Source organism: Schistocerca cancellata, chromosome 10 (genome assembly GCF_023864275.1).
Source record: "Schistocerca cancellata isolate TAMUIC-IGC-003103 chromosome 10, iqSchCanc2.1, whole genome shotgun sequence".
NCBI lineage: Eukaryota > Metazoa > Arthropoda > Insecta > Orthoptera > Acrididae > Schistocerca > Schistocerca cancellata.
This window is the reverse complement of record NC_064635.1, coordinates 191,827,947-191,852,931: the sequence shown is the minus strand read 5'-3', so window position 1 is coordinate 191,852,931 and position 24,985 is coordinate 191,827,947. Positions and strand designations below refer to the sequence as shown.

General features: G+C 38.8%; 2 protein-coding genes across 2 annotated transcripts in view; both read left to right on the top strand.

Moving 5' to 3' along the window:
• LOC126106242 (uncharacterized) overlaps positions 1-8,875 on the top strand; it is an 81,985-nt gene extending 73,110 nt beyond the window's left edge. The window contains exons 5-6 of the mRNA XM_049912469.1: positions 6,784-6,876; positions 8,840-8,875. Coding sequence (XP_049768426.1) covers positions 6,784-6,876; positions 8,840-8,875 — 129 coding nt within the window. The remainder of the gene's footprint in view (positions 1-6,783; positions 6,877-8,839) is intronic.
• A 4,352-nt stretch (positions 8,876-13,227) lies between these two features.
• LOC126106329 (uncharacterized) overlaps positions 13,228-24,985 on the top strand; it is a 61,338-nt gene continuing 49,580 nt past the window's right edge. The window contains exon 1 of the mRNA XM_049912576.1: positions 13,228-13,450. Within this exon, the coding sequence (XP_049768533.1) occupies positions 13,259-13,450 (192 nt within the window). The 5' untranslated portion in view covers positions 13,228-13,258. The remainder of the gene's footprint in view (positions 13,451-24,985) is intronic.

Genomic DNA, 24,985 nt, shown 5'->3' with positions numbered 1-24,985 from the left:
TAAGGAAACATTTGTTAGTGTTCTTGCTCTGTATAAGGCTAGTAATTTATGATACCTAGTTAGAGAAAAAAAAATACTCTCTCATAAATCACTCCTTGGTTGTTAGTTTTAGGTCTAAAAAGTGGATTTTCTAAATTTTCAATACCAAACTTTGGAGGTCTTTTGACAGGTTATTTTTGAATTTAGAGTATTTTGGGTAATAGTGTTGTATAGGAGACTTTTATAAAAACAGTCACATCAATTGCAATGTGTAACTTAACTCAGTGCAAAGATATTCAAATTAACGCTAATGTTGCCAAATTGAAAAACCGTTGTGTGCTTGCAAGTAAAAATGGCCACTATTCAGTAACAGTGCAAGGTTTTTTTTTTTTTAAACTGTTTTGAACTTCTCAATTATAGGGTAATCACATATAAAAGTCATATTATTTAAAAGTGGTCAAGCAACCAATTTAATTTTTATTGGATCACTTCACTTGAATTGACCTACATGTGGTATAGCTCCCTCAGTTCTTCTTTGAAGTTGTTACTGACGCTTAACTGATATGCACAGGCAGTCATTGTGTGCAGAACTGAATACTTCTGAGCTGGGTGATGGTGGCTGTTTGTGTGGAGATACCGATTTTTGTGGGTTTGCTTCTGGTACAGTTTGTGTTCCAGTGTACCATCTGCAGTTCAGTATACCTCTAGGTCCAAAAATGGTAACACACCTTTGTTTTCAGTTTTGTGGATGACCTGTATATTCTTATGCAGGCTGATTAAATTCTGAAGGAGGCTTCTCAACTCTACCTCCCCGTGTGGCCAGATAACAAATGTGTCATCTATATAGCGTAGCCAGCAACAGGGGCCGTTGCTCAAAATCTTCTGTGAAGATGTCCATAATGACCAGGGAGAGTGAGGAGCCCATTGGCATTCCATCTAATTGCTTGTAATATTTTCCCCCTTGATGTGAAGTACTTTAATGATAGGTGTAAGTAATCTCTTTTACCAGATGGGTTAACAACACCAAAGAAGAATTGGGGGAGCTAGACCACATGTTTCACGCCAGTGGTCGTGACACTGACATTATAAGAAAGGTGACAAAGGCCAGCCAAACTGAAACAAGAGAACAGGGCAAGGAAGAGAATCTTTTACCATTGCACTTACCACATGTGAGGAACATCAATCAATGGGTAGGTAATGCCCTCTGCCAATGAGGTTTCTAACCAATTACTTGCAGCAGTCACAGGATCCACAACATCCAGTCACAGTATCCACAAGGATGTAATCAAAAAAGTAAATACTGCAGGAGTATATGAACTATGTTGAGAGTGCAGAGCGGCATACATAAGGGAGACAAGGAGACCAGTTAGCACACAAATAGTAGAACATGAATGCTTTGTGTGATTAGCACAGCATAATAAATTCATGATAGCGGAACACCACACTGGTTTTGAACATCCTATCTTGTTCCAGAAAGCCTGTGTGCTGGCAAAAGAGTCATGGACACACCAATGAAAAATTTGAGGGACGGGTACAAACTTCCTGCATCCTGGCTCCTAGCTATCACAGACGAACGGGCCACGATTGGTTACAAGGCAGAGGATTCATTGGGCACAAACACTGTAACCAGCACTGATGAGGTGGCTAACCCACCAGTAGCTTCTTTCCTGCCCTCCCCCTTCCATCAAAACTAGCCTATTATATTCTAGGGCCAGTAAAGTTTCAAAAATATGACGTATTGACACTGATTGTCTGCAATAAATGGTCAGCTTTCCTCCATCAAAACAAGTCTTGTCCTGAGGAAATTCATTGTAATATGGTCAAAACTTTGGCTTTAAGTTTATCAATCAAGTATTTTTACAATGACACAGTACAACACCCAGAAGAATTTTAATCATTAACCTTTTACTGACTGTTTGTAAACTCCTTCCATAAGCAAGACACTACGGAGCTCTGGTTCGAGTGTGTCATGCCTCATATCACTCCTCAGAACCCTTCACTCATAGAGGCTTAATGTGACTTCTCTATAACCTCTAATGTAATACCATAGAAGCAGAAATGTTGATGGAAGTATTCCAGGTGAACGAGATTTTGTATCTCAAACCATTTACCCTTTCGTTTTGAAGTGTACTATTCCCAGTGAGCTTATGTTTGCCTTGATCGTAAACAAAGCATAAGGCCAAATGCTGCATGTTGTGGGTGTGAACCATAGTGTCAGTTGCTTTTCGCATGGCCAGCTCTATGTGGCTCTCTCCTGTGTTAGTGAAGCAAACAAGTCGTGCGTTCGTGTCCCCAAACATACTACTTCAAACATTGCATACAGAGAAACATTATAACTTAAAATTAATTCCACACATATGAAGTCTTGGGCACAGCTATAAATAAATGCCGGGTTTTTTATATATATAAAACAAAGATGATGTGACTTACCAAATGAAAGTGCTGGCAGGTCGATAGACACACAAACGTTGTGTGTGTGTGTATATATATATAAACAAAGATGATGAGACTTACCAAACAAAAGCGCTGGCAGGTCGATAGACACACAAACAAACACAAACATACACACAAAATTCAAGCTTTCGCAACCAATGGTTGCCTCATCAGGAAAGAGGGAAGGAGAGGGAAAGACGAAAGGATTTGGGTTTTAAGGGAGAGGGTAAGGATTCATTCCAATCCCGGGAGCGGAAAGACTTACCTTAGGGGGAAAAAAGGACAGGTATAACTCGCACACACACACATATCCATCCGCATATACACAGACACAATAAGATTTCCATCTGTGTGAAAGAACAACTTTACACACAGACACACACACACACACACACACACACACACACACACACACACACACACACACACACACACACACAACCCCAAACTTAACAGTTGCAATTTAATTCCAGCTTCTAAAACAAGTGCCACTAATAATTTACAAATATCTGAGTTCTTCATAAACAGGATGATGCATGAGAAGTAAGTGTTTGGTGCATGCGGATTGGTTCCATATTCAACCAGTTGGATTTCCCTATGTATTGAGGTCAGCTGGAGATGATGTGATCAATGTCCTCAAGCTCCCCACAGTCGCAATATGAGAATTGTATGAGGTCGAGTCTGTAAAGGTGTTCTCAGTGGCAACCTTGGTTGAATTTCAACCCAGTAATGATTCTCCCAAACTGTCTCGCAGTACCTATGTCAGATGAGTTGCAGTTCAGAACCACTTAAGCAGCATACCAATGCACCTTTGGTAAATGCTGGTGGATTCACTTTTACTGGGTATCATGGAGTAAATCTTCAATCTTTCATGCCCTGTTTCAGTCCTTTCTGGCCAAGCCTGTAACCATAGCAATGAGTTATTCCACGGGAATGTATTGCCCTTATACATGAGTAGTCGTCATGTCCTTAGCCAACAGCTTATTTTTTTTTATTCCTCCACAATCCCACCATGACTCTTGATCCACACAATTTGATACAACCCATTACAGCAGCAGCTATTTGCTATGTAAGGTAATATCTCCTTTTTCTCATTATTAATTGAGTAACTGCTTTCACTGTGGAGAGCAAGTCCATGAATTTGACAAGATGGTCAGCAGCTATAATCACGTGAAAATGTAGTGCTCTGTCAGTGGCTGGGAGTACAGCCATGTAAATTGTCACCACTTTTGATAGATGTATTAGTTCACTCTTGTTATTTTTAATATCAAAATAGACTCAGCTGATGGAGTCTTGTGTTTTGATGTATTGATATACACCCACAACACTTGCCCATTGTTCATGAAGTCTTTCTAATTATTTGTTATTGATTATTGGATTCTCAGAGTAGGCCAAATTAATGCATATGTGTAGCATGTGGTTGATAATTTGATGCTCTTGCTCGAAGCAAGTTAAATGTCATATTCTTTGACTGAGGTGCTGGTACTTGCTTAGTTATGAAAATAACTCCACAAGCAGCTGTGGTGATTTATGTATCCAGTAATGAGTAATGGTCAATGTAGCGTAATGCTGCAAAGTTGCACATTTTGTTTTTCAGCACATCGTCAAAGGATTGGTGTTTCAGAGCAAATATTCCACTGAGGTATTGTCTCCATTATGACCAGAATGCTTCCATTGTTTCAGCTAAGAGTAGTATTGTGAATATTTGTTATCTTAAATTTTATAAAAAAGATACTGACCATTCCATATCTTATCAGCTCTCATGTTATTTGGGGCGATGGGTAAAAACAATAATAACAGCAATAAAATAATAAACTACTGGCCTACTTAATTCAATCAAAAATTAATGTAGGCAGATTTCTTGTGGTTCATTCACATTAAGGCCCAATGTACAGAGTTATTGTATTTATTCAAGTACAAAATTCAAAATGAACGAGCTTTACACCAATGAAAAGAGGAAGTTTCAAAGTTTTTTTTTCGTAATGTTTGGTATCAATTTAATAAATTTAATAATCGTTAATAATCTGTAATTAATTAGTTTTTAATTATTATTTAATAATTGGAAATGTTATGAATGTTCAATGTGACCACTGTTGGCTGCAAGACAAACATCAACGCGGTAGTCAAACTCGTCCCATTCATGCAAAAGCATATCTGTTGTTACTGAGTGCATGGCAGTAATGATCCGGTGCCACAGATCATTCAGAGTGGTTGATAGAGGCGGAACATGAACAGCTTCCTTCACATAACCACATACGAAATAGCCACAGGGTGTGAGATCAGATCTCAGTGGCCAGAAGTGCAGAGCCAGGTCCTGAAGTCCTCTGTGACCGATCCTCCACTGAGGACGGGAGTCATTCATAAACCTCATACATCATAGAGCCAATGGGGTGGAGCTTCATACTGTTGGAAAATGAAGTCCTGGGAATCTTCCATAACTTGAGGGAACAGCCATTGTTCCAACATTTTCAGGTACGTGATTGCCATTACAGTTTGTTCTGCAAGAGATGTGGCACAGAACACGTTGATCTTTGGTGAGTCTCTTTCGTGTTGTAATGGTGCATGTGGATTTTCCAAACCCCATATGTGAACATTGTGACTGTTGACTTTTCCACTAAAGTGGAATGTCGCTTAATCGCTAAAAATTACACGGTATAGAAATGTGTCATCCTCTTTCTTTGCTAGCACATAACCACAAAATGCTAGACGGTTCTCTTTGTCATTGGGGTTGAAAGCCTGCACAAGTTGTAATCGCTAGGGCTTGTACAGCAAATGCCATCTCAGAACTTTCCATACAGTTGGTTGGGGTATTCAAAGTTCTTGACTGGCTCTATTGGTAGACATACTGGAACTGCACACAAAACTTTCTTGAAACAGTTGGACATCATCCTCTGACACACAGCTGTCAGCCTGTGCTTTTTTCCTTTGCACACACTCCCAGTCTTTTTAAATTGCTTAAATCAATGGCTACTTCTTTTGCAAGTTGGTGGTTGAATACCGAATTTGGTACGAAATGCCCGCTGCATTGCAATTTGCAACTCACTTTTCACGAACTCGAGAAAGCAGAAAACCTACTGCTCCACAGTCATCGTCTCACTCACCACTGACAGTGAAACTGAATGATGGCCCTATTGCCATGCAAACTCTACCGGCTGCTTCTGAAAGCATCACCCACTGCCACCCGCCAAAATCTTTGTAATTTCCTCTTTTCATTGGTATAAAGCTTGTTCATTTTGGATTTGTACTTGAATACATCTCAGTGAACACTAAGATCAGTGAATCTACAACACAGTGATAAGCCCAGCAGTAATGTACGGTTCAGAAACATAGAGCATGACTAAGCGAGAAAAGGAAAAACTATTAATATGTGAAAGAAGAGTAATGAGGAAGGTATGGGGACCAGTTTTAGAGAATGGAGGAGGAGGAAAAATGAGGAATTCTACCTTCTGATGTGACAACCAACTATCCTACAGAAGATAAAGTGCAAAATAATGTAATGGGTGGACCATGTAGCCCATATGATAGATTGAAGACAGGCGAGGATGACACTAGAGGGGAAACCAAAAGCCCCATTGGATGACCAAGACAGCGCTGGATAGACGACCTGGTGAAGGACCGTGCAGTCCTGGGGACTGAAGACACCTGGAGGAACCAGGCACAAGGCAGGAAGGAATGGAGGCAGTTTGTGGAAGCATTGCATGGTCTGCAGGGCCTGTGATCACCGGATATCTTCTTGAATACATATTAATTTTTGAAAATGGATCCATCATTTAGAATAACCCTGGGTGTAAATGATTTTTTTAACTCTGTCCCAAGACATATCAAGCATCTGTGTCTATGAGATTAACCTGCCCCCGTATTAATTTGAATTCTGTGTGTGAGGTGCATAAAAAGTATGTTGCACAGTACTCTGGTTGTTAAGATAAGTGACCTTGTACTGCAGTACAGCTGTTAGACAGATCCCAGATCTCTCTGAGTAGTGTTATAGAACAAAATGTATGTATGAATGAATGGGCTACTGCTCCATATTGAGATATTGCCATGCTTGCATTGTTTCTCATTGTGAACATTTTGAGCATCTCATCTAGTAATGGTGTAGCACATAACTCACTTGCAGCACATTGTATGACTTACATTCTTGGGAATACTCTGCCTTGTTTTTACCCTATGATTCAACCCTCACCTTTCCCACAAGCTTATTATACTATTCAAAAACACCGTGCAATGAGCATGTTACTGGGAGACCATGTTCCAGCTGTTGACATGTAACATCTCTTGAGTAGAGGACCGAATTATACTACATATTCATATTGTTAATTTTCTATCAGTTTATTCTGGTGTCTTACAAACATGTACTCTCTTTTTCAACAGATGTATGAGAACATGTCACTGCACGCTGTTTCAAATATGCGAGAACGCATCAGGAACTGGCCTGGTCGTTTGCCTGCATCACTTGCTAGTCAGGTATGATTCACTGTTAGTCATTCATTTCTAAAGCATTAAGCATTAAGTTGAATTGCAGCTATGTGCAATGTATTCAGTCCTACTTGCTTGGCCATTGACACCAAAATTTTGTAATGCAAAAATGAAATTGCTTTGTAACCATGTTTAGAAAACATTTCACATTATGATTTTTGCTGCATTTATAATTGCAACTACCTTCCATTCTGATAATACCATAACTGTTGCATCCTTTCTTTCTTATTTTGTTTTTAGCTGCCAGTCATTTGTATAGTCTTTATATCCTGGTAAATGATTTAACTTTATTGCATATGTCCATCAGAAAAAATTTCAGAGGTGAATCAGAAACACATATAGTTGACGGTGAAAGCAATGACATTTTGGAAATAATGCAAAATACAATGCATAACATGATGTTTTAGCAGAAATATTTAAAGCTGCACAAAAAAGTAACACAAAAGGAACTTGTATAGCTGTTTACAGAATGTACGCAAAAGAAGACAGTGCTCTAAAATTGAACAGATCTACTTCACAAGAAAGGAGATGGATGAGGCATCAGAACTGTAAGGACCATGGCACTGATTTGTGTGTTAGCATACAGGAGAACATGTAAGTCAGTGCATTAGCTGCCATGCTTCAATCAGCATAACAATAACTTCTAAAGTGAAAGAGGAAACAAACAAATAGATTCCATTACACAAAAACCATTTACTGCAGTCCTAAAGCTAACTTTTAAAACTTTAATTAAGGGAAATGAACAATGGATATGGGTTAATGAATCATATATGAATCACCCACCTTCGTTGTGCTAGTAACATTCAGCCGCTAGCCTCATGTGCGGATATACTTCTAACAAATGGAAGAAATTAATATAGGAAATTTGAAAATAGGCCAAGAAATCAACTATTATAAGGCTAAAATACTGTAAAATGAACATATCAAAAAGAAAATTGGTTAAGTTTACAATGAAGTAGAACTAATCGTTGATCTTTACTATTTAGGACTGTTAAACACAACAGCTGGATGGACATCAAAAGAAATAAATTGAAATTAAATGTCCCCTCAAATGGTTTTGGTAAACTAAATAGGATTTTTAAAACTATGCTTTTTATGGTACATGTTTGAAAAGAAAAACTTAAGATATAATGTGTTGCCAGTTTGATTTTTGTCAGTGAGACAATACTTCTAATGCAAAAACTATTCAAAAAGTCAGACTTGGTCAGCAAGCAGTGGAGAGATGCATGATGAGGATTACTTGGAGAAAGAGGAAAACAAATTAGTGGATCTGGGAAAATAATGTAATGGAAAATTCAATTATAACCATAATGGAAAATAAATGGAAGTTGGCAGTACATGTAGACAAGTAAATGGACAGTAGATGAATCAAGGAGTGCTTTACTGGTCTCCAAGATATACCATTCCCCAAAAGTAGTGACTCACTTTCATAAAAACAATGTAATCAATGCTTCTTTCAAAGGTCTTTGAGATTCTCTCTGTAGAATAAAGAATAGCCAATGTTTTCTGGAAACTTGGTAAAATGTTCAAGGAGTTCTGTGAGATGTACTGTCAAAGATGGAAAAAAAGCCACCAATGAGGACCAGTATTGGGTTTTTTATCAACATATTCAGATAATGAGGAAGTGAGTTTAATGAGGAACATAGTGGATGATGATTAACATCTGATGATGCACTCAGAGCAGAGAGGAGACCAGTGAAAGTGCCCACTTGCTTTTGTTTGTTAACTGAGCCATAAGCTGAACATTCTACAATCCACTTTCAGGTGTACTCTTGATTTTATGCTGAAGAAAATGGCATATTGCATCAACCTAATGCATCATCTGGAGGATGAAGATTGTGCTACCCATATTGAAATGTATGTTGATCTTTTGAAGATGTAGAAAATGAAAACTTATTAGATAACCTGCTCAGACAAGACTACATTCACACATGTGATTTTTGATTTTCAGCTGCTGGACAACAATCCTCATGAGGCAGAAGAGTAGGAGAGAAAGACCCTGAAATTGATTGTATGGCAAGGGATGATCAAAACTAAGATTTATGGACTTTTTTTAAGAGAGCACACAAACATAAGCGCGAACTGTCAATCTTCATTTAGTGCACATCTACAAACTGCAATCATAACACCAGCAGCATCAAGAAATCTTTAAAGGTACTACATATGGTAGAGAAAGGCATATCAATGGACACTCGAAAAGAAATTGAAATCTGTAGCACCTACAAAGAACAACCACAATACATACTCAATGAACAAACAAACCAACCTCAGAAATAAAAATTTTCTCAATTGTTTTAGGCACTTGTTCTAATGTAATATAAGGACACTCTTTTGGTTTCAGCCTATCATAATACTTTGATGTGCATATTACATTGTTATTTCTACTGCTACTACGTGATCAGGCCCAGTGGACCGCATGCATCTACAAGTTTCCTCCTCCACTGTATTCTGTCCATTGCTGCTATCCGCCATCCATTCACATCTATTGACACTTGGTTTAAATCTTCATGGAGTCCATCCCTCCAACGCTTCTTGTGTCTCCCTGGTGGTCTCTTTCCTGTAGGTGTGAAATCCAGGAGCTTCCGAGACCATCTGTGATCCTCCGTCCAGGCCACTGCATTCGTTTGGTTTTGACAGTTTCTGCTATGTTGGGCAGCTGGTATAGTTCCTCAAGCTCTTGGTTGCATCTGATCCTCCATTCCCCTGTATCTGCATCCAGAACCAGACCGAAGATCTTCCGAAGCACTTTTCTCTCAAAAACACGGAGCTTATGGAAGTCCTGTTTCCGGATACTCCATGTCTCACAGCCATATAGAACAGCAAGCTGGATCAGGGTTTTGTACAGTCGAAGCTTGAACTGTCTGGAGAGAACCCAGATTTCCCGCTTATTGTGAGCGGTCGCCTTGCCATTAGGCTATCCTAGCATGACTCGCACCCAGATCAAAATGTCTGTATGTTGTCAACCATGTGTCTACAACCTATACTCGTACATCTAGTACGTATACTCCCATTCAGAGAAATGCAGTATTGCAGGGTCTTTGTTATTCCAAATTACGATGCAATATTCCATCAGACATGCACGCATGTCTGAGGGAACAGCACTGCGGCAACTACAACCATTATAAAATACAGAGAATATATTCACAATGTCTGGCCTTGAGTCGTGTTCTGATAGCCTAATGGTAAGGTGATTGCTTTTGATAATCAGGAAATCCAGGTTTATGTCTGAAGGAAATTGCATCGTAAGTTGGAATAACATAGGCACTGCAATATCATGTTTATCTGCCAACACCAGGGAAGCGACTATCAAGTAAAATGTCTCATAATTTGGAATAGCACAGGCATTGCAATATCATATCATAACTACAAAATTGATTGTTCTTACTGTTAATCCCACTTTACATAATCCCACAGTACATTCTTGTCATTACATTGTATTATGGTTTGTAGATGCATGAAAATGGCTCTTTGCTGAAATTGCAGTCGTAAAATAAAACACTCAACATCTGAAAGAAAGATGCAGCATGTGTTTCTTCAAGCATACCAAGAAAGTCCTCCAAATGACACTCAGAGGCAGTGTATTTCCATGTAACAATGAATACTGAATACAACACTATATTCAGATACATGAAAGTCACATCTGATGCTGATTATAGGCATAATATATAATCTGTTGTTGGTTGGCAGGAGAGTTAACCCCGTATTATTAGAGGAAGCCGAAAGGCACGCGTTTTGGCTCACGCAGGCTGGCGTGAGGTCATGGAACAGGTCAAGGAAATTAGAATTTAGAAAAATGGACGTAGCTGGTGGAATACTTAACTTTAATCCATAAATGATGAGCGTCACTCTTGTCTGTACATGGTTCAGTATCAATAGTAACTGGTAGTGGCGCCTTGCTAGGTCGTAGCAAATGATGTAGCTGAAGGCTATGGTAACTATCGTCTCGGCAAATGAGAGCGTATTTTGTCAGTGAACCATCGCTAGCAAAGTCAGTTGTACAATTGGGGCGAGTGCTAGGAAGTCTCTCTAGACCTGCCGTGTGGCGGCGCACGGTCTGCAATCACTGATAGTGGCGACACGCAGGTCCGACGTATACTAGCGGACCGCGGCCGATTTAAAGGCTACCACCTAGCAAGTGTGGTGTCTGGCAGTGACACCACATAATCATTTAATGCCTGTTATGTAATGAACATCTCCACACAGTTTGATAAATATTGAACTGACACTTCATGGTTAACACTGTCCACTTCCGTCAGTGTAGTAGCAGTCTGCCTCCATAAGATGTAAATTTATGCTTGGTAATAATGAGCAGGAAATGAGAAGTATGGTGATCATTGTCTGTTGCCAGGAACAGTCTAATCCTGGAATGATGTGAAATAGCTATGGCAAATTTTTAACACTTTCTACTTACTGAATGAGGTGGCGCAGTGGTTAGCACACTGGACTCGCATTCGGGAGGATAACGGTTCAAACCTGTCTCTGGCCATCCTGATTGAGGTTTTCCTTGATTTCCCTAAATCGTTTCAGGCAAATGCCGGGATGGTTCCATGGAAAGGGCATGGCCAGTTTCCTTCCCCATCCTTCCCTAATCCGAGCTTGTGCTCCATCTCTAATGACCTCATTGTCAACGGGATGTTAAACACTAATCTCCTGCTCCTCTTTCTACTTATCTGTAGTTTTTTCCATCACTGTTAATTGTCATAGATTAGATTAGTTTAGTACTTGTTCCATAGATCATGAATACGACACTTCGTAATGATGTGGAACATGTCGGGTTAATAAAAGGTGTCTGTACAAGATATTACATTAGACAAAATATTACATGAAACAATTTTTTTTTTTTTTTTTTTTTTTTTTTTTGGCGGGGGGGGGGGGGGGAGGTTGAAAAATTACCCACTTACTATATCCAAAAATCTATCTAATGAGAGTAGAAGGAGTTGACATTAACAATTTTTTTTATTTCCTTTTAAATGCTATATGGCCATCTGTCAGATTTTTGATAGTTATAATAGGCACAGTAGTCTAGATAATGTTTCCTGTTTGTAAAAAGGAGTTTTGTGTTTAAATTCATGCCATATACATATTTAAAATGAAAATGTCATAGGTTATTTTGGTTGTTCTTATATAAATGTTATTCCTCTTGGTTTTTCATCATTTCACCATGGATAGCATACTACAGATTAACAAAATACCATTCTGTACACAGTCTAACTGAAAACTGCTGCCAAAAGGTGCTACCTGAAGAGAGTGCATAGCCATGTCACTTCAGAGTCATGGATTTACTTTCTAATTAAAAAATCTTTTATTTGGCTTGTGTCAGTTTGTATATTAAATTGAGTGCGACACACTATCCAGTTTCATCACAGCCCACATCATAATATCTGGAGCAAGTATAATCCTGAGATTCAATTACAAAAACCATATACCCTAAATTCCATTCATTTTAGTAACATATGCCCTAGATATTTCGCAGTGAATAGAAGGCACTTTCCAAAAAAACACCCTTTCAACCTCTGTTGGAAGACACAGATTGATATTAACTGATTTCAATTCCTGCTAAAGCCATATGAAAATGTATATTGCACAGTAACACCCATTTCACTGAAAGATAAACAAAGATGTGCTGCCTGCATGCATATTGTGTTTCTTGATTTAAATTAATGACTAATAACTTAAATAAGCAAATTAAGTGCATATGGAAACTTTCTGAAAAAGTAACACTTGCATTTCTGAATGACAGGCAAGAATATTGTGTCTGCACACATATTGTCTGTTTTTTGTATTATATTAATAGTTGCCCTTCAGTGTTAAACAGGTAAACTTTTTTGTATCCTCCTCCCTCCTCCCATTACATGATAACTTTAATTTGTTCCTGCACAAGGGAACTTTAACTGCTCTGTCAGATAGCAAAGAAATTTCTTATCAGCATCACGAACACGGTGAATATATGATTTCAAGGGACAGATACACTTCCTCTTTTTCTGGGCACTATCACAAAACAGGATGTTCTGATTTAGTTGGTTGGTAGTCAGCAGCAAAGAGCAAATTGTTTATAACTGAGAACAGTTTAATATTGAGAGTAGTACATATTCTTCTGTGATTGAACTGAAGAGGTGTTTAGACACATACAGATAAACTTCCAATGCTACCTCTTTTTAGAATCGTTAGGAGCAAAAAAGAAATACAAACTAATTGAATACAAACTCCACTGTGTAAAATGATAAGTCTTCTTTCCAGATGTAATTATAGGTACTTTACTACTTATTAAAGAAACTGTACCAGATGACCAACCTTTCTTTCTCTCTAGGCAAGCACAGTAGACTTTCACGCAAGTGAAGTGTTTGCTGGCATTGCCCTCTCACAAGGCAGAATGGGACGACAGCTTCCCATGCTGAAAATGGTGGGATGGGAACTTGCTCTGGGCCACAAGGATCCACCTGCTTGCAACAAAGCACTAAACAGGAGGGTGAGTGCCCTCGCAGAACGAGCTAAAATGTTGGCCAGTGCTGAAAGCCAGCCTGTACACATATTTGTTCTTGCTAACAGACTTTCTCGAATGAAAGTGAGTAAAAATTCTCCATCAAGATATTTCTGTTGCACAAGATTTGAGTCTTTATTAGTATCCATTTTTCAATTAAATGTAATGTAAAATTAAGATAAGGCAAACACTCACCTACAGCTGCTGATGTGTATTGCATAGAAACACACAACAGAAAAGATTATTTGCCCCAGCTTTTGAGCTTTTGCTCTTTCTCCAGTGAAAAAACACACCCACACAACCATTCAGACACCCTAACATGCTGCACAACAGCTGTGAGACTATTTATGTATTATTCTGTCCAGGAATATCCAATTAAAAGTAAAGGTAGTTTGGAAAATATATTAAGTCAGCACCGTTGAAGCTTGAAGCACGAATAAGTGGGTATTTAATCATATATAAATATTGAACTGGCATATTCTGCTGTCAGATGAAGACACCATCATCTGGTATTTTGGTTCACTGAGGTTCCATCGCATATTCCACTCCAGTTATATCTTCTTCCTCCTCTTCCAATTTTCATAGATGCTGGAGGTTCAAATTTGGAGACTGGCACTATCTGTAGTCCCAAAGCTGCTATTTCATTGTGGATATCTAGCTTTAAGTGAACATGGTGGCTTCAATACAGGGATCCCATGCATTATTGATGTGCTCCTTTTCACAGTGCAGTGCAGTGTTACGCATCATTTCCATGTAGGTGGCAGCTGCATCATATTGAAACACAAACCTATCACGGGCAGTTGTCTGAAAAACATTTGCATAGGCTGTATTTTAGTCCTTTTGCTGTTTCACAAATCTAAAAGCATGAAAAGAGTCTATTCCAAAAAATTGTCAACTTTGGTATCAGCTACCACAAGAAAATTTACTGCATGAATGACTTGTCGTTGGTATCAGCTACCACAAGAAAATTTACTGCATGAATGACTTGTCGTAAGTAAGTAAAACTTAGTTTTCCTAGCAGTACACATGATGGTGTCTGTAGGTCCACAGGTTTTTCTTTTGCTGTTTGCAAGGGCAGTGCCCATAAACTTAAATTATTAGATTGATTTAACAAGGACACAGAAGCATCAGTGTCCAGATGTAGTTTCACAGGGTGTTCGGCGGGCTGCATATAAGTACATTTGGTGGCTTTCGTCATGAGACATCTGCACTTCAGTAGATTTATTACTCAGTTTGTATACTGCCATAGGTTGGGACATATCTGCATTAGAACTGCTAAAACATACACTTGCAAGTGTCCTTTTTCGCCACAGATGTGGCATGCTGTGTGCTGATGTGAGTACGGGCTGCGTGTGTAGTGGAGGAAATTGTGTTTACAGGCAGGCAATGGCTGTGCTGCTGGTGGGACAAATGCTGCTGGCACAGTTGTATATGAAATTTTTCAGGCTGTGGAGTGAGTGAGAACTCCACTGGAGCTGCATGATATTCTGCATGACCAGTGCTGGGGAGATGACTGCCGCAACATCTTGTTCCATCATAAACATACTCTTGGCTGCGTGGGCAGTTTCAAAGGCTACGTCTACTTCCTTTACCTTCATCAGAGATGGATCTGATGAAAGTAACATAATGCTGCCCACAAACATTTAATCCATGTTGATTGCTATCCCCGTCTGCATATAATTGTGGAGTCCATTTTTCTGTTGCCAAAATTCTAACCTGTCCACAATAATACATGTTTGTTAAAGAATATTCTTGCAATAGAGGAAATATCATAGGAAACTCAGGTTCCACTGGATTCATTATTTTCTCTGTTTTTTGTTTTAGATGATGAAGTTTGCGATAATACATGTTTGTTAAAGAATATTCTTGCAATAGAGGAAATATCATAGGAAACTCAGGTTCCACTGGATTCATTATTTTCTCTGTTTTTTGTTTTAGATGATGAAGTTTGCGATTTCCATACAAGCAGATGACATTTTTGTCTTCTATTGGAAATTTGAGAAGCTTAAAAATGTAATTGCAGTCACTGGCAGTAGTGTCCCACTCTTCATGTTATTCGTTAAATGGTAGAAAAGCCACAAACTCACTTGGTGCAAGAGACGTTTCTGCTACAGTTGCCAATGCTTGCATTGCCTCTAATACAGCTATTGTTATTTCCTGATAATCTTGTGCTGTTTGTGTTATGAGTTGTTGTAAGTGTTACCTGGTTGAAAAACCCACACACACTTCTAATTGTGGAATTGTTCAAAGCTCGATTTTCATGCCTCACAGGTCCCAAGTCATCAACATTTCTGTGAAAAACAACTACTCACACAAACATCAAACATCACAATTTCCTACCCAAATACACACACACACACACACACACACACAGAGAGAGAGAGAGAGAGAGAGAGAGAGAGAGAGAGAGAGAGAGTCTGTTTCCGTATGCAAAGTGATGCCACTACAAAAGTACTGTCAGAAAAAGGCTGCAGAAATATTCAACCAGATCCTTGTAACATTTCAAAGATTACAAAGTCTTCCAAGTTGTTTGTCCAGAAATTTAAAATAATGCACTACACAGATTGAAGAAAAGTAATATCCTGTTACTGCAAACTCAGTGATTCACAATTAGAATCAGTCATTTCATACAAAAATGTAGGTATAATAGTTTGTAGGGATATGAAATGAAATGGCATATTTCATTGGCAGAATACTGAGAAAATGCAGTCATTCTATAAGGGAGACTACATACTAGTCACTAGTGTGCGTCTCTTAGAATATTGATCAAATATGTGGGATCCATATGAAATTGAAATTAACACAGGATATTGGATGTATACAAAGAAAGGTGGTTCTGATTCTGATTCTTTATTTGCCGTTGGCCACATGCAGTGAAATAGGCATTACAATAATGTCAAGATACATTACTACATTAGTTAGTATTTACATTATAAGTACAAATTATTTATTCTACATTAATCAGTTGTACAGTATTGCAATAATAGACTTAAAACTCAATTTCTATTTTACAAGTATCCAAGAATTCTGTAAGACTGTAGTATGGATTGTCTATTAACCATTTGTGCAGTTTACTTTTAAAATTATTGAAAGGTGTATTGAGTGCAGCGTGTGGTAATTTGTTATGACATGGGTGGCCCCATAGTAACAGCCCATAAGATATATGAGACTAAAAAAGTCCAAAGTAAGCTGTTCTGATATTTGTTACTCACTAGATCAGACAGTTTCCAGATAAGATAGGACCCCCTCGATAACTTTTTGCAGTCCTGGTTGATATGGGGTTGCCAGTTAAGTTTGGAATCAATGTGTATTCCAAGCAGTTTTACGGATTTTGGTTCTACCTCTTTAGCTAGTCCCAATTGCAGATGCTGAGTTTTCTCTGGATTACGTAGAAGTTTGTTAGCCGAGAACCAGTTTAGTGTTAAGGTGAGAGTGTCCTGTGATTTCTGGTGTAGCTTTGATAAATCTCGATCTGTGCTGATTAAGGTTGTATCATCTGCATAGCCGATAATTGACTCAGACCCAACATAAGATAGCAAATCATGGAGAAGAAAACAACCAGAAAGAAGAAAGGACCAAGGACAGAGCCCTGAGGTACACCATAAGTGACATTATTCATAGATGAGTGTCTGCTTTGAATTGACACAAATTGTCTCCTGTTATGTAGATAAGAGTTGATTATTTATAACTCTTTATTATTTATACCGTAATACTTTAATTTGGCTACTAGGATGTTGAAGGGGATACAATCGAATGCCTTACTCAGATCACAAAGTTCAAGTGAAACTGTTTATTTTCGAATGCTGTTGATGTCTGATTAACTATTTCAAGGACTGCAGAGGTGGTATTTTCCCTTGTCAAAAACCATGCTCTCTATTACAGAGAAGGTCATACTTTTCAAAATAGTTGCTTAGCGGTTCCTGGAAAATTGCCTCAAATATTTTGAAAAAGATTAGTGCAATAGACACTGGTCTATAGTTTTCGGGAAGTGTTTTTTCCATTTTTATATAGGTATAACTTTGGAAATTTTGAGCTGATCAGGGAAAACTCCTACTTCTAGGCATTTATTCATAATAAAAGCAAGTGGTTTGCAAATGAAGTGTATTGTCCTTTTTATTGTGTAGTTAGATAGCCAGTAGTAGTCCATGCTTTTCGAGTTTGAAAATTTTCTAGCAATATTTATTATTTCTTTGGGCTGACAGGGTGCCCGTGAAATTCATGCCTTTTAGGTAGCTGATCAGCAAGTATATCAATTGCTAGTATGTCTGACTGTTTAATTTTTGATTTTAATTCATTTACTGTAGTTGTAAAATATTTATTGAGCTCTTCTGGGTCAAGTAGAACATCTTGTGTTTGGGGAGAGGTATGTTTTTTTTTTTTTTTGTAATATCCCAAGCAGCCCTGCATTTATTTGGGGCTCCTTCTATGTAATTTTCATAGGCAGCTTGTTTGTCAAGTTTAAGTTTGGCTTTGTAATGTTTTTTACATTTCAGGTAGTCTTTATAATAAGTATCATTTTGTTCTGGCCCACATTTGCCTTGTTTTCATGTGTTTTGTGCAGTGAAAGCATCTTTGGATACTAGCAAGGTCATCAGTGTACCATTTAAGCTTTTTACTTTTTCTATTTAGTTTAGTACTGTTTCTTTTCATTGGTGAACAAGTTTTATAAGCCAGTGGTATGAATGGCCACAGGTTTGTTTGATTCACAGTGTCACAGAAATGCTGGAAAGACTGATACGGCAAACTCTTGAAGATAGATGCAAATTATCCATGAAAGCCTACTTACAAAATTTTGAGAACCAGTATTAATTGAAGAATCTAGAAATATTCTACAGTCCCCTGTGCATCACTAGGTTTAGGGTCGTGAAGTGAGGGTTAGACTAACTAAAGCATACACTAAGGCATTTAAGGAGTAATTCTTCCCACATTCCATGAAAGGATTGGAATGCGAAGAAACAGTGATGTGTGGCACCATGCTACATACCCTTTTCCATGCACTTCACAGTAATCTACACAATATGTATGTAGATGTCAGCAGCACTGAAGCTTGAGGAAGAGTGGTTGGTTGGTTTGTGGGGATTAAAGGGACCAGACTGCTACGGTCATCGGTCCTGAGGAAGAGTGTATGGTCAAAATATTCTGGTGTCAGTCCGAGACCCCTTCATCAGATATTTTGGCTCACTTAAGTTCTGTCAAATTATTGACACCAGTTCCATATCCTTCTTTCTCTCCCAGTCTTCATAGAAACTGGAGGTTCAAATTTGGACAGTGGCTTTGTCTATAGCTCACAAAAGATGTTATGCCATTCCAGAGTCTTGAAAAATGTAAACTCAGTGGCTTGTTTTTTTGTGATAGTGTCATTGCAAGATCCCATGCTGTCATAATTTACACTTTTTCCTGTTTCATAAAATTCTTGAATGTGATAGAGAAACTAGAAAATCTGAAAAGGGAAATGCAAAGGCTCAAACTAGATATAGTAGGGGTCAGTGAAGTGAAATGGAAAGAAGACAAGGCTTTCTGGTCAAATGTGTATAGGGTAATATCAACAGTAGCAGAAAATGGTATTACAGGAGTGGGATTTGTCATGAATAGGCAGGTAGGGCAAAGAGTGTGTTACTGTGAACAGTTCAGTGATATGTTGTTCTTATCAGAATCGACAGCAAACTAACACTGACAGTCAGGTATACATGCTGACAATGCAAGCTGAAGATGAAGAGATAGAAAAAAGAAATGCTGACAATGCAAGCTGAAGATGAAGAGATAGAAAAAATATATGACGATATTGAAAGGGTAATACAGTACGTAAAGAGATATGAAAATCTAACAGTCATGGGGGACTGGAATGCAGTTGTAGGAGAAGGAAAGGAAGAAAAGGTTACAGGAGAATATGGGCTTGGGACAAGGAATGAGAGCAGAGGAAGACTAATTGAGTTCTGTAATAAATTTCAGCTGGCAATAGCAAATACTCTGTTCAAGGATCACAAGAGGAGGAGGTATACGTGAAAAAGGCCAGATGATAGGGGAAGATTTCAGTTAGATTACATTACGGTCAGACAGAGATTCTGAAATCAGTTACTGGATTGTAAAGTGTACTCAGGATTAGATATAGACTCAGATCACAATATAGTAGCAATGAAAAGTAAGCTGACATTTAAGACATTAGTCAGGAAGAATCAATACACAAAGAAGTGGAATATGGAAGTACTAATGAATGATGAGTTATGCTTGAAGTTCTCTAAGGCTGTAGATACAGCAGTAAGGAATAGCTCGGTAGGCAGTACAGTTGAACAGGAATGGACATCTCTAAAAAGGGCAATCACACAAATTGGAAAGAAAATCATAGATACAAAGAAGGTAACTGGAAAGAAACTATGAGTAACAAGAAATACTTCACTTGATTGATGGGAATACAGATATACAATTTACTGAGGAATGAAATAAATAGGAAGTGCGGGGGAACTAAGATGAAATGATTGCATGAAAAATGTGAAGAAATCGAAAAAGAAATGATTGTAGGAAGGACAGACTCATCATATAGGAAAGTCAAACAACCTTCAGTGACGTTACAAGCAAGGGTGGTAACATTAAGAGTGCAATGGGAATTACAGTGTTAAATGCAGAGGAGAGAGCGGATAGGTGAAAAGAATACATTGAAAGCCTCTATGAGGGGGAAGATTTGTCTGACGTGATGGAAAAAGAAACAGGAGTCAATTTAGAAGAGATAGGGGACCCAGTATTAGAATCAGGATTTAAAAGAGCTTTGGAGGACTTAAGATCAAATAAGGTAGAAGATATAGGCACTGAAGACCTCGATGTTGAGCGCCCATAAGCCCCAACACAGGTAGAAGATATAGATAACATTCCATCAGAATTTCTAAAATCACCAGGGAAAGTAGCAACAAAACGACAATTCACATTGGTGTGTAGAATGTGTGTGTCTGGGAAGAGGAAAAATATTATCCAACAATTCTGAAGACTGCAAGAGCTGACAAGTGCAAGAACCATTGCACAATCAGCTTAATAGTTCATACATCCAAGTTGTTGACAAGAATAATATACAGAAGAACAGAAAAGAAATTGAGGATGTGCTGGGTGATGATCAGTGTGACTTTAGAAAAGGTAAAGGCAAGAGAGAGAAAATTCTGATGTGGATATTAATGGAAGCAAGACTAAGGAAAAATCAAAACATGTTCATAGGATGTGCCGGCCTGGCAAAAGTGTTCGACAATATAAAATGGTGCAAGATGTTCGAAATTCTAAGCAAAATAGTGGTAAGCTATAGGGAGAAACGGGTAATGTACAATATGTACAAGAGTCAAGACGGAATAATAAGAGTGGACAACCAAGAGCAAAGTGCTCAGATTAAAAAGGGTGTAAGATAGGGATGTAGTCTCTTGCCCCTACTTCTCAGTCTGTACATCGAAGAAGAAATGAGGGAAATAAAAAGAAAAGTTCAAGAGTGGAATTAAAATTCAAGGTGAAAGGATATCAATGATATGATTCGCTGATGACATTGCTATCCTGTGTGAAAGTGAAGAAGAATTATATGATCTGCTGAACAGAATGAACAGTCTAATGAGTACAGAGTGTGGATTGAGAGTAAATCGAAGAAAGACGGAGGTAATGAGAAGTAGTAGAATTGAGAACAGCGAGAAACTTAATATCAGGATCAATGGTAATGAAGTAGATGAAGTTAAGGAATTCTGCTACCTAGGCAGTAATATAACTAGTGAGGGATGGAGCAAGGAGGACATCAAAAGCAGACTAGCAATGGCAAAAAGGAAATTCCTGGCCAGGAGAAGTTTACTAATATCAAATATCACCCTTAATTTGAGGAAGAAATTTCTGACAATATACATCTGGAGTACAGTATTGTATGGTAGTAAATCATGGAGTGTGGGAAAACTGGAACAGAAGAGAATCAAAGCATGTGAGATGTGGTGCTACAGATGAATGTTGAAAATCAAGTGGACTGATAGGGTAAGGAATGAGGTGGTTCTGTGCAGAATCGGAGAGGAAAGGAATATGTGGAAAACACTGATAAGGAGAAGGCACGGGATGATAGGACATCTGTTGAGACATGAGGGGGTGACTGATGCTCCTCATTGCATTTCATAATGTGTGTACATTTGAGAATGTGTTCTGCTACAGTTAATTGCTTTGGTTGCTTTCCTCACACTTTTTGTTCCATCTGCCTAGCGTTTCTCTGGCAGCACTAACAAGGAAAGTTACATTTTTGCAGTCTATGAAGATCAGACCATGTAACAGCAAGAAAAGATAAATGAGATATACGCTTTGTATCACAAGGAAACTCTGATTAGATACATTAGATACCCATCAAGGCATTTGCCTAAGTGATTTAGGAAAACCCAAATCAGGATGACCAGACAGAGCAATTTCATCCTCCTGAATATTAGGTTAGTGCCCTAATAGCTGCACTGCTCCATTCTGTTGGTCTCTGGTTGTACAATGTCTCTTGATTTACACACAGTTTGTTTCAGTACTCCTATAATCTGCTCCATGATAGATGGTGGTTCACGCAGGCCATGGCATTGGGGGGGGGGGGGGGGGGGATGCATTGTTGCTCGTTCCAAGCAGTAGTTGTGCCATGCACATACACATGCTTTGCACTTGATGTAAGAGTGTATCCACTCTCATGTGCTTGTGTAGAATTTGTTGCTTACCACCATTGTCAGCCATGACAACTCACAACAAATGGGATAAAAATTCACTAAACAATTTGCTACAATGCTTGCATTGGGTACGACATTCACAGCAGAGTGCTCAGAACACTACTGAATGCTCATTGGCTGTTGGAGAATGCGTGACGCATGTGTGTAGAATGAGCCTGAACTTACCTCCATTGTTTGTGACTACAAATACATATAAAACATAGCATTGTTCTTCACACTAAGGACACTCACTGGAGACTTCTGGACTGTGAAGATGCTGCCGTGACCGTTGCACCAACTCCGGTCCATTCAGAAAACAGATTCCATGCTGCACATATTCAACTATGCTCCACAATTCACCTGAAAACTGAGTCAGCATCCCCCTAAGATGAGTGAAATATTGATCTTGGAAGAATGACAAGACATTACAGTTGTGCATTTTACATATTGACACATGATTTTCATGTGAAAATGATAAACCTTGATCACATATTGAAATGTGTCAGGGTGTTGTAATTATTCCCTTTCATTACTATGCTGTTTCCTGTAAGTAGTCTCTAATTGCACAGTATGCATTGCTTATGAAGAATGTTTTACCTGTTATTTTAAACAAAGGTGGTTTAGTAATATTTTTGATTTCCTTTGGCAAATGTAATACAATTTTATTCCCTGGTAGAAAATGCGCTTTTGTGTTTTTCATTTGTTTTTCCTTGGTAACTGTAGGACCAAAATGGCTCTTATTCCATGATTACATATAGAACTGTTAGTGAAATACTTAGTATTGTTTTCTCTGATATGCACCATAGATTGGTAGACTTGCTCACTTGGTGTGAGGTAAGCTCTTTACAATGAGTACTTTATAATGAGCCTGACTACTACATCTAGTTGTTGTCATTTTATGCATTACTAAAACTGTGCTCATGTTTCCTGCTTTTGATTTTCTGAAAGGACTCCTATAACTACAAATTGAGTGCACGCAGGTGTAATATGTCTTTACAAGACATGGGCAGTTACAGACTGATGCTAAAACCATAAGCACATAACATGCTGATGAAATTCTTTTTCCAGTAGGTTTATGTGCTCAATCCATGCTAGCCAACAATCAATGCTCATCCTTACAACTTTGTGCTTGTTACAAAATCTGTAGGTTTATCATCTATACCTAATATGACGTAGTTGTTTCCCCTCTTTAAACTAAAGTGCATTTTTTTTTATGTTCATTGTCAATTCATTACATTCTGCCCAACCATTAACATCCTTGAGGGTTTACTTTGTTTTCTCTAATAGAAGTTCTGGTGTTTTATCAGTGACTGTGACATTTCTATCATCAGCAGAGAGATCTTTTTCTCCATGTCTTACACTGTATGGAAAATCATTAATGTGTGTTAGATATAAAATTGGATCCAGTACACTAGACTGAGGAACACCAATATATATGAAACTTCCTGGCAGATTAAAACTGTGTGTCCGACCGAGACTCAAACTCGGGACCTTAGCCTTTCACGGGCAAGTGCTCTACCATCTGAGCTACCGAAGCATGACTCACGCCCGGTACTCACAGCTTTACTTCTGCCAGTATCTCGTCTCCTACCTTCCATACTTTACAGAAGCTCTCCTGCGAACCTTGCAGGTAGGAGACGAGATACTGGCAGAAGTAAAGCTGTGAGTACCGGGCGTGAGTCGTGCTTCGGTAGCTCAGATGGTAGAGCACTTGCCCGCAAAAGGCTAAGGTCCCGAGTTCGAGTCTCAGTCGGGCACACAGTTTTAATCTGCCAGGACGTTTCATATCAGCACACACTCCGCTGCAGAGCAAAAATCTCATTCTGGAAACATCCCCCAGGCTGTGGCTAAGCCATGTCTCTGCAGTATCCTTTCTTTCAGGAGTGCTAGTTGTGCAAGGGAGGATATAAGATGAACATCAACAAAAGCAAAACGAGGATAATGGAATGTGGTCGAATTAAGTTGGGTGATGCTGAGGGAATTAGATTAGGAAATGAGACACTTAAACTAGTAAAGGAGTTTTGCTATTTGGGGAGCAAAATAACTGATGATGGTCGAAGTAGAGAGGATATAAAATGTAGACTGGCAATGGCAAGGAAAGCGTTTCTGAAGAAGAGAAATTTGTTAACATCGAGTATAGATTTAAGTGTCAAGAAGTCATTTCTGAAAGTATTTGTATGGAGTGTAGCCATGTATGGAAGTGAAACATGGACCGTAAATAGTTTGGACAAGAAGAGAATAGAAGCTTTCGAAATGTGGTGCTACAGAAGAATGCTGAAGATTAGATGGGTAGATCATATAACTAATGAGGAAGTTTTGAATAGGATTGGGGAGAAGAGAAGTTTGTGGCACAACTTGACCAGAAGAAGGGATTGGTTGGTAGGACATGTTCTGAGGCATCAAGGGATCACCAATTTAGTATTGGAGGGCAGCGTGGAGGGTAAAAATCGTAGGGGGAGACCAAGAGATGAATACACTAAGCAGATTCAGAAGGATGTAGGTTGCAGTAGGTACTGGGAGATGAAGAAGCTTGCACAGGATAGAGTAGCATGGAGAGCTGCATCAAACCAGTCTCAGGACTGAAGACCACAACAACAACAACAGTTGTGCAAGGTTCGCAGGAGAGCTTCTGTAAGGTTTGGAAGGTAGGAGACGAGATACTGGCAGAAGTAAAGCTGTGAGTACCGGGCGTGAGTCGTGCTTTGGTAGCTCAGATGGTAGAGCACTTGCCCGTGAAAGGCAAAGGTCCCGAGTTCAAGTCTCGGTCGGACACACAGTTTTAATCTGCCAGGAAGTTTCATATCAGCACACACTCCACTGCAGAGTGAAAATCTCATTCTGGAAACATCCCCCAGGCTGTGGCTAAGCCATGTCTCCGCAGTATCCTTTCTTTCAGGAGTGCTAGTTGTGCAAGGTTCGCAGGAGAGCTTCTGTAAAGTTTGGAAGG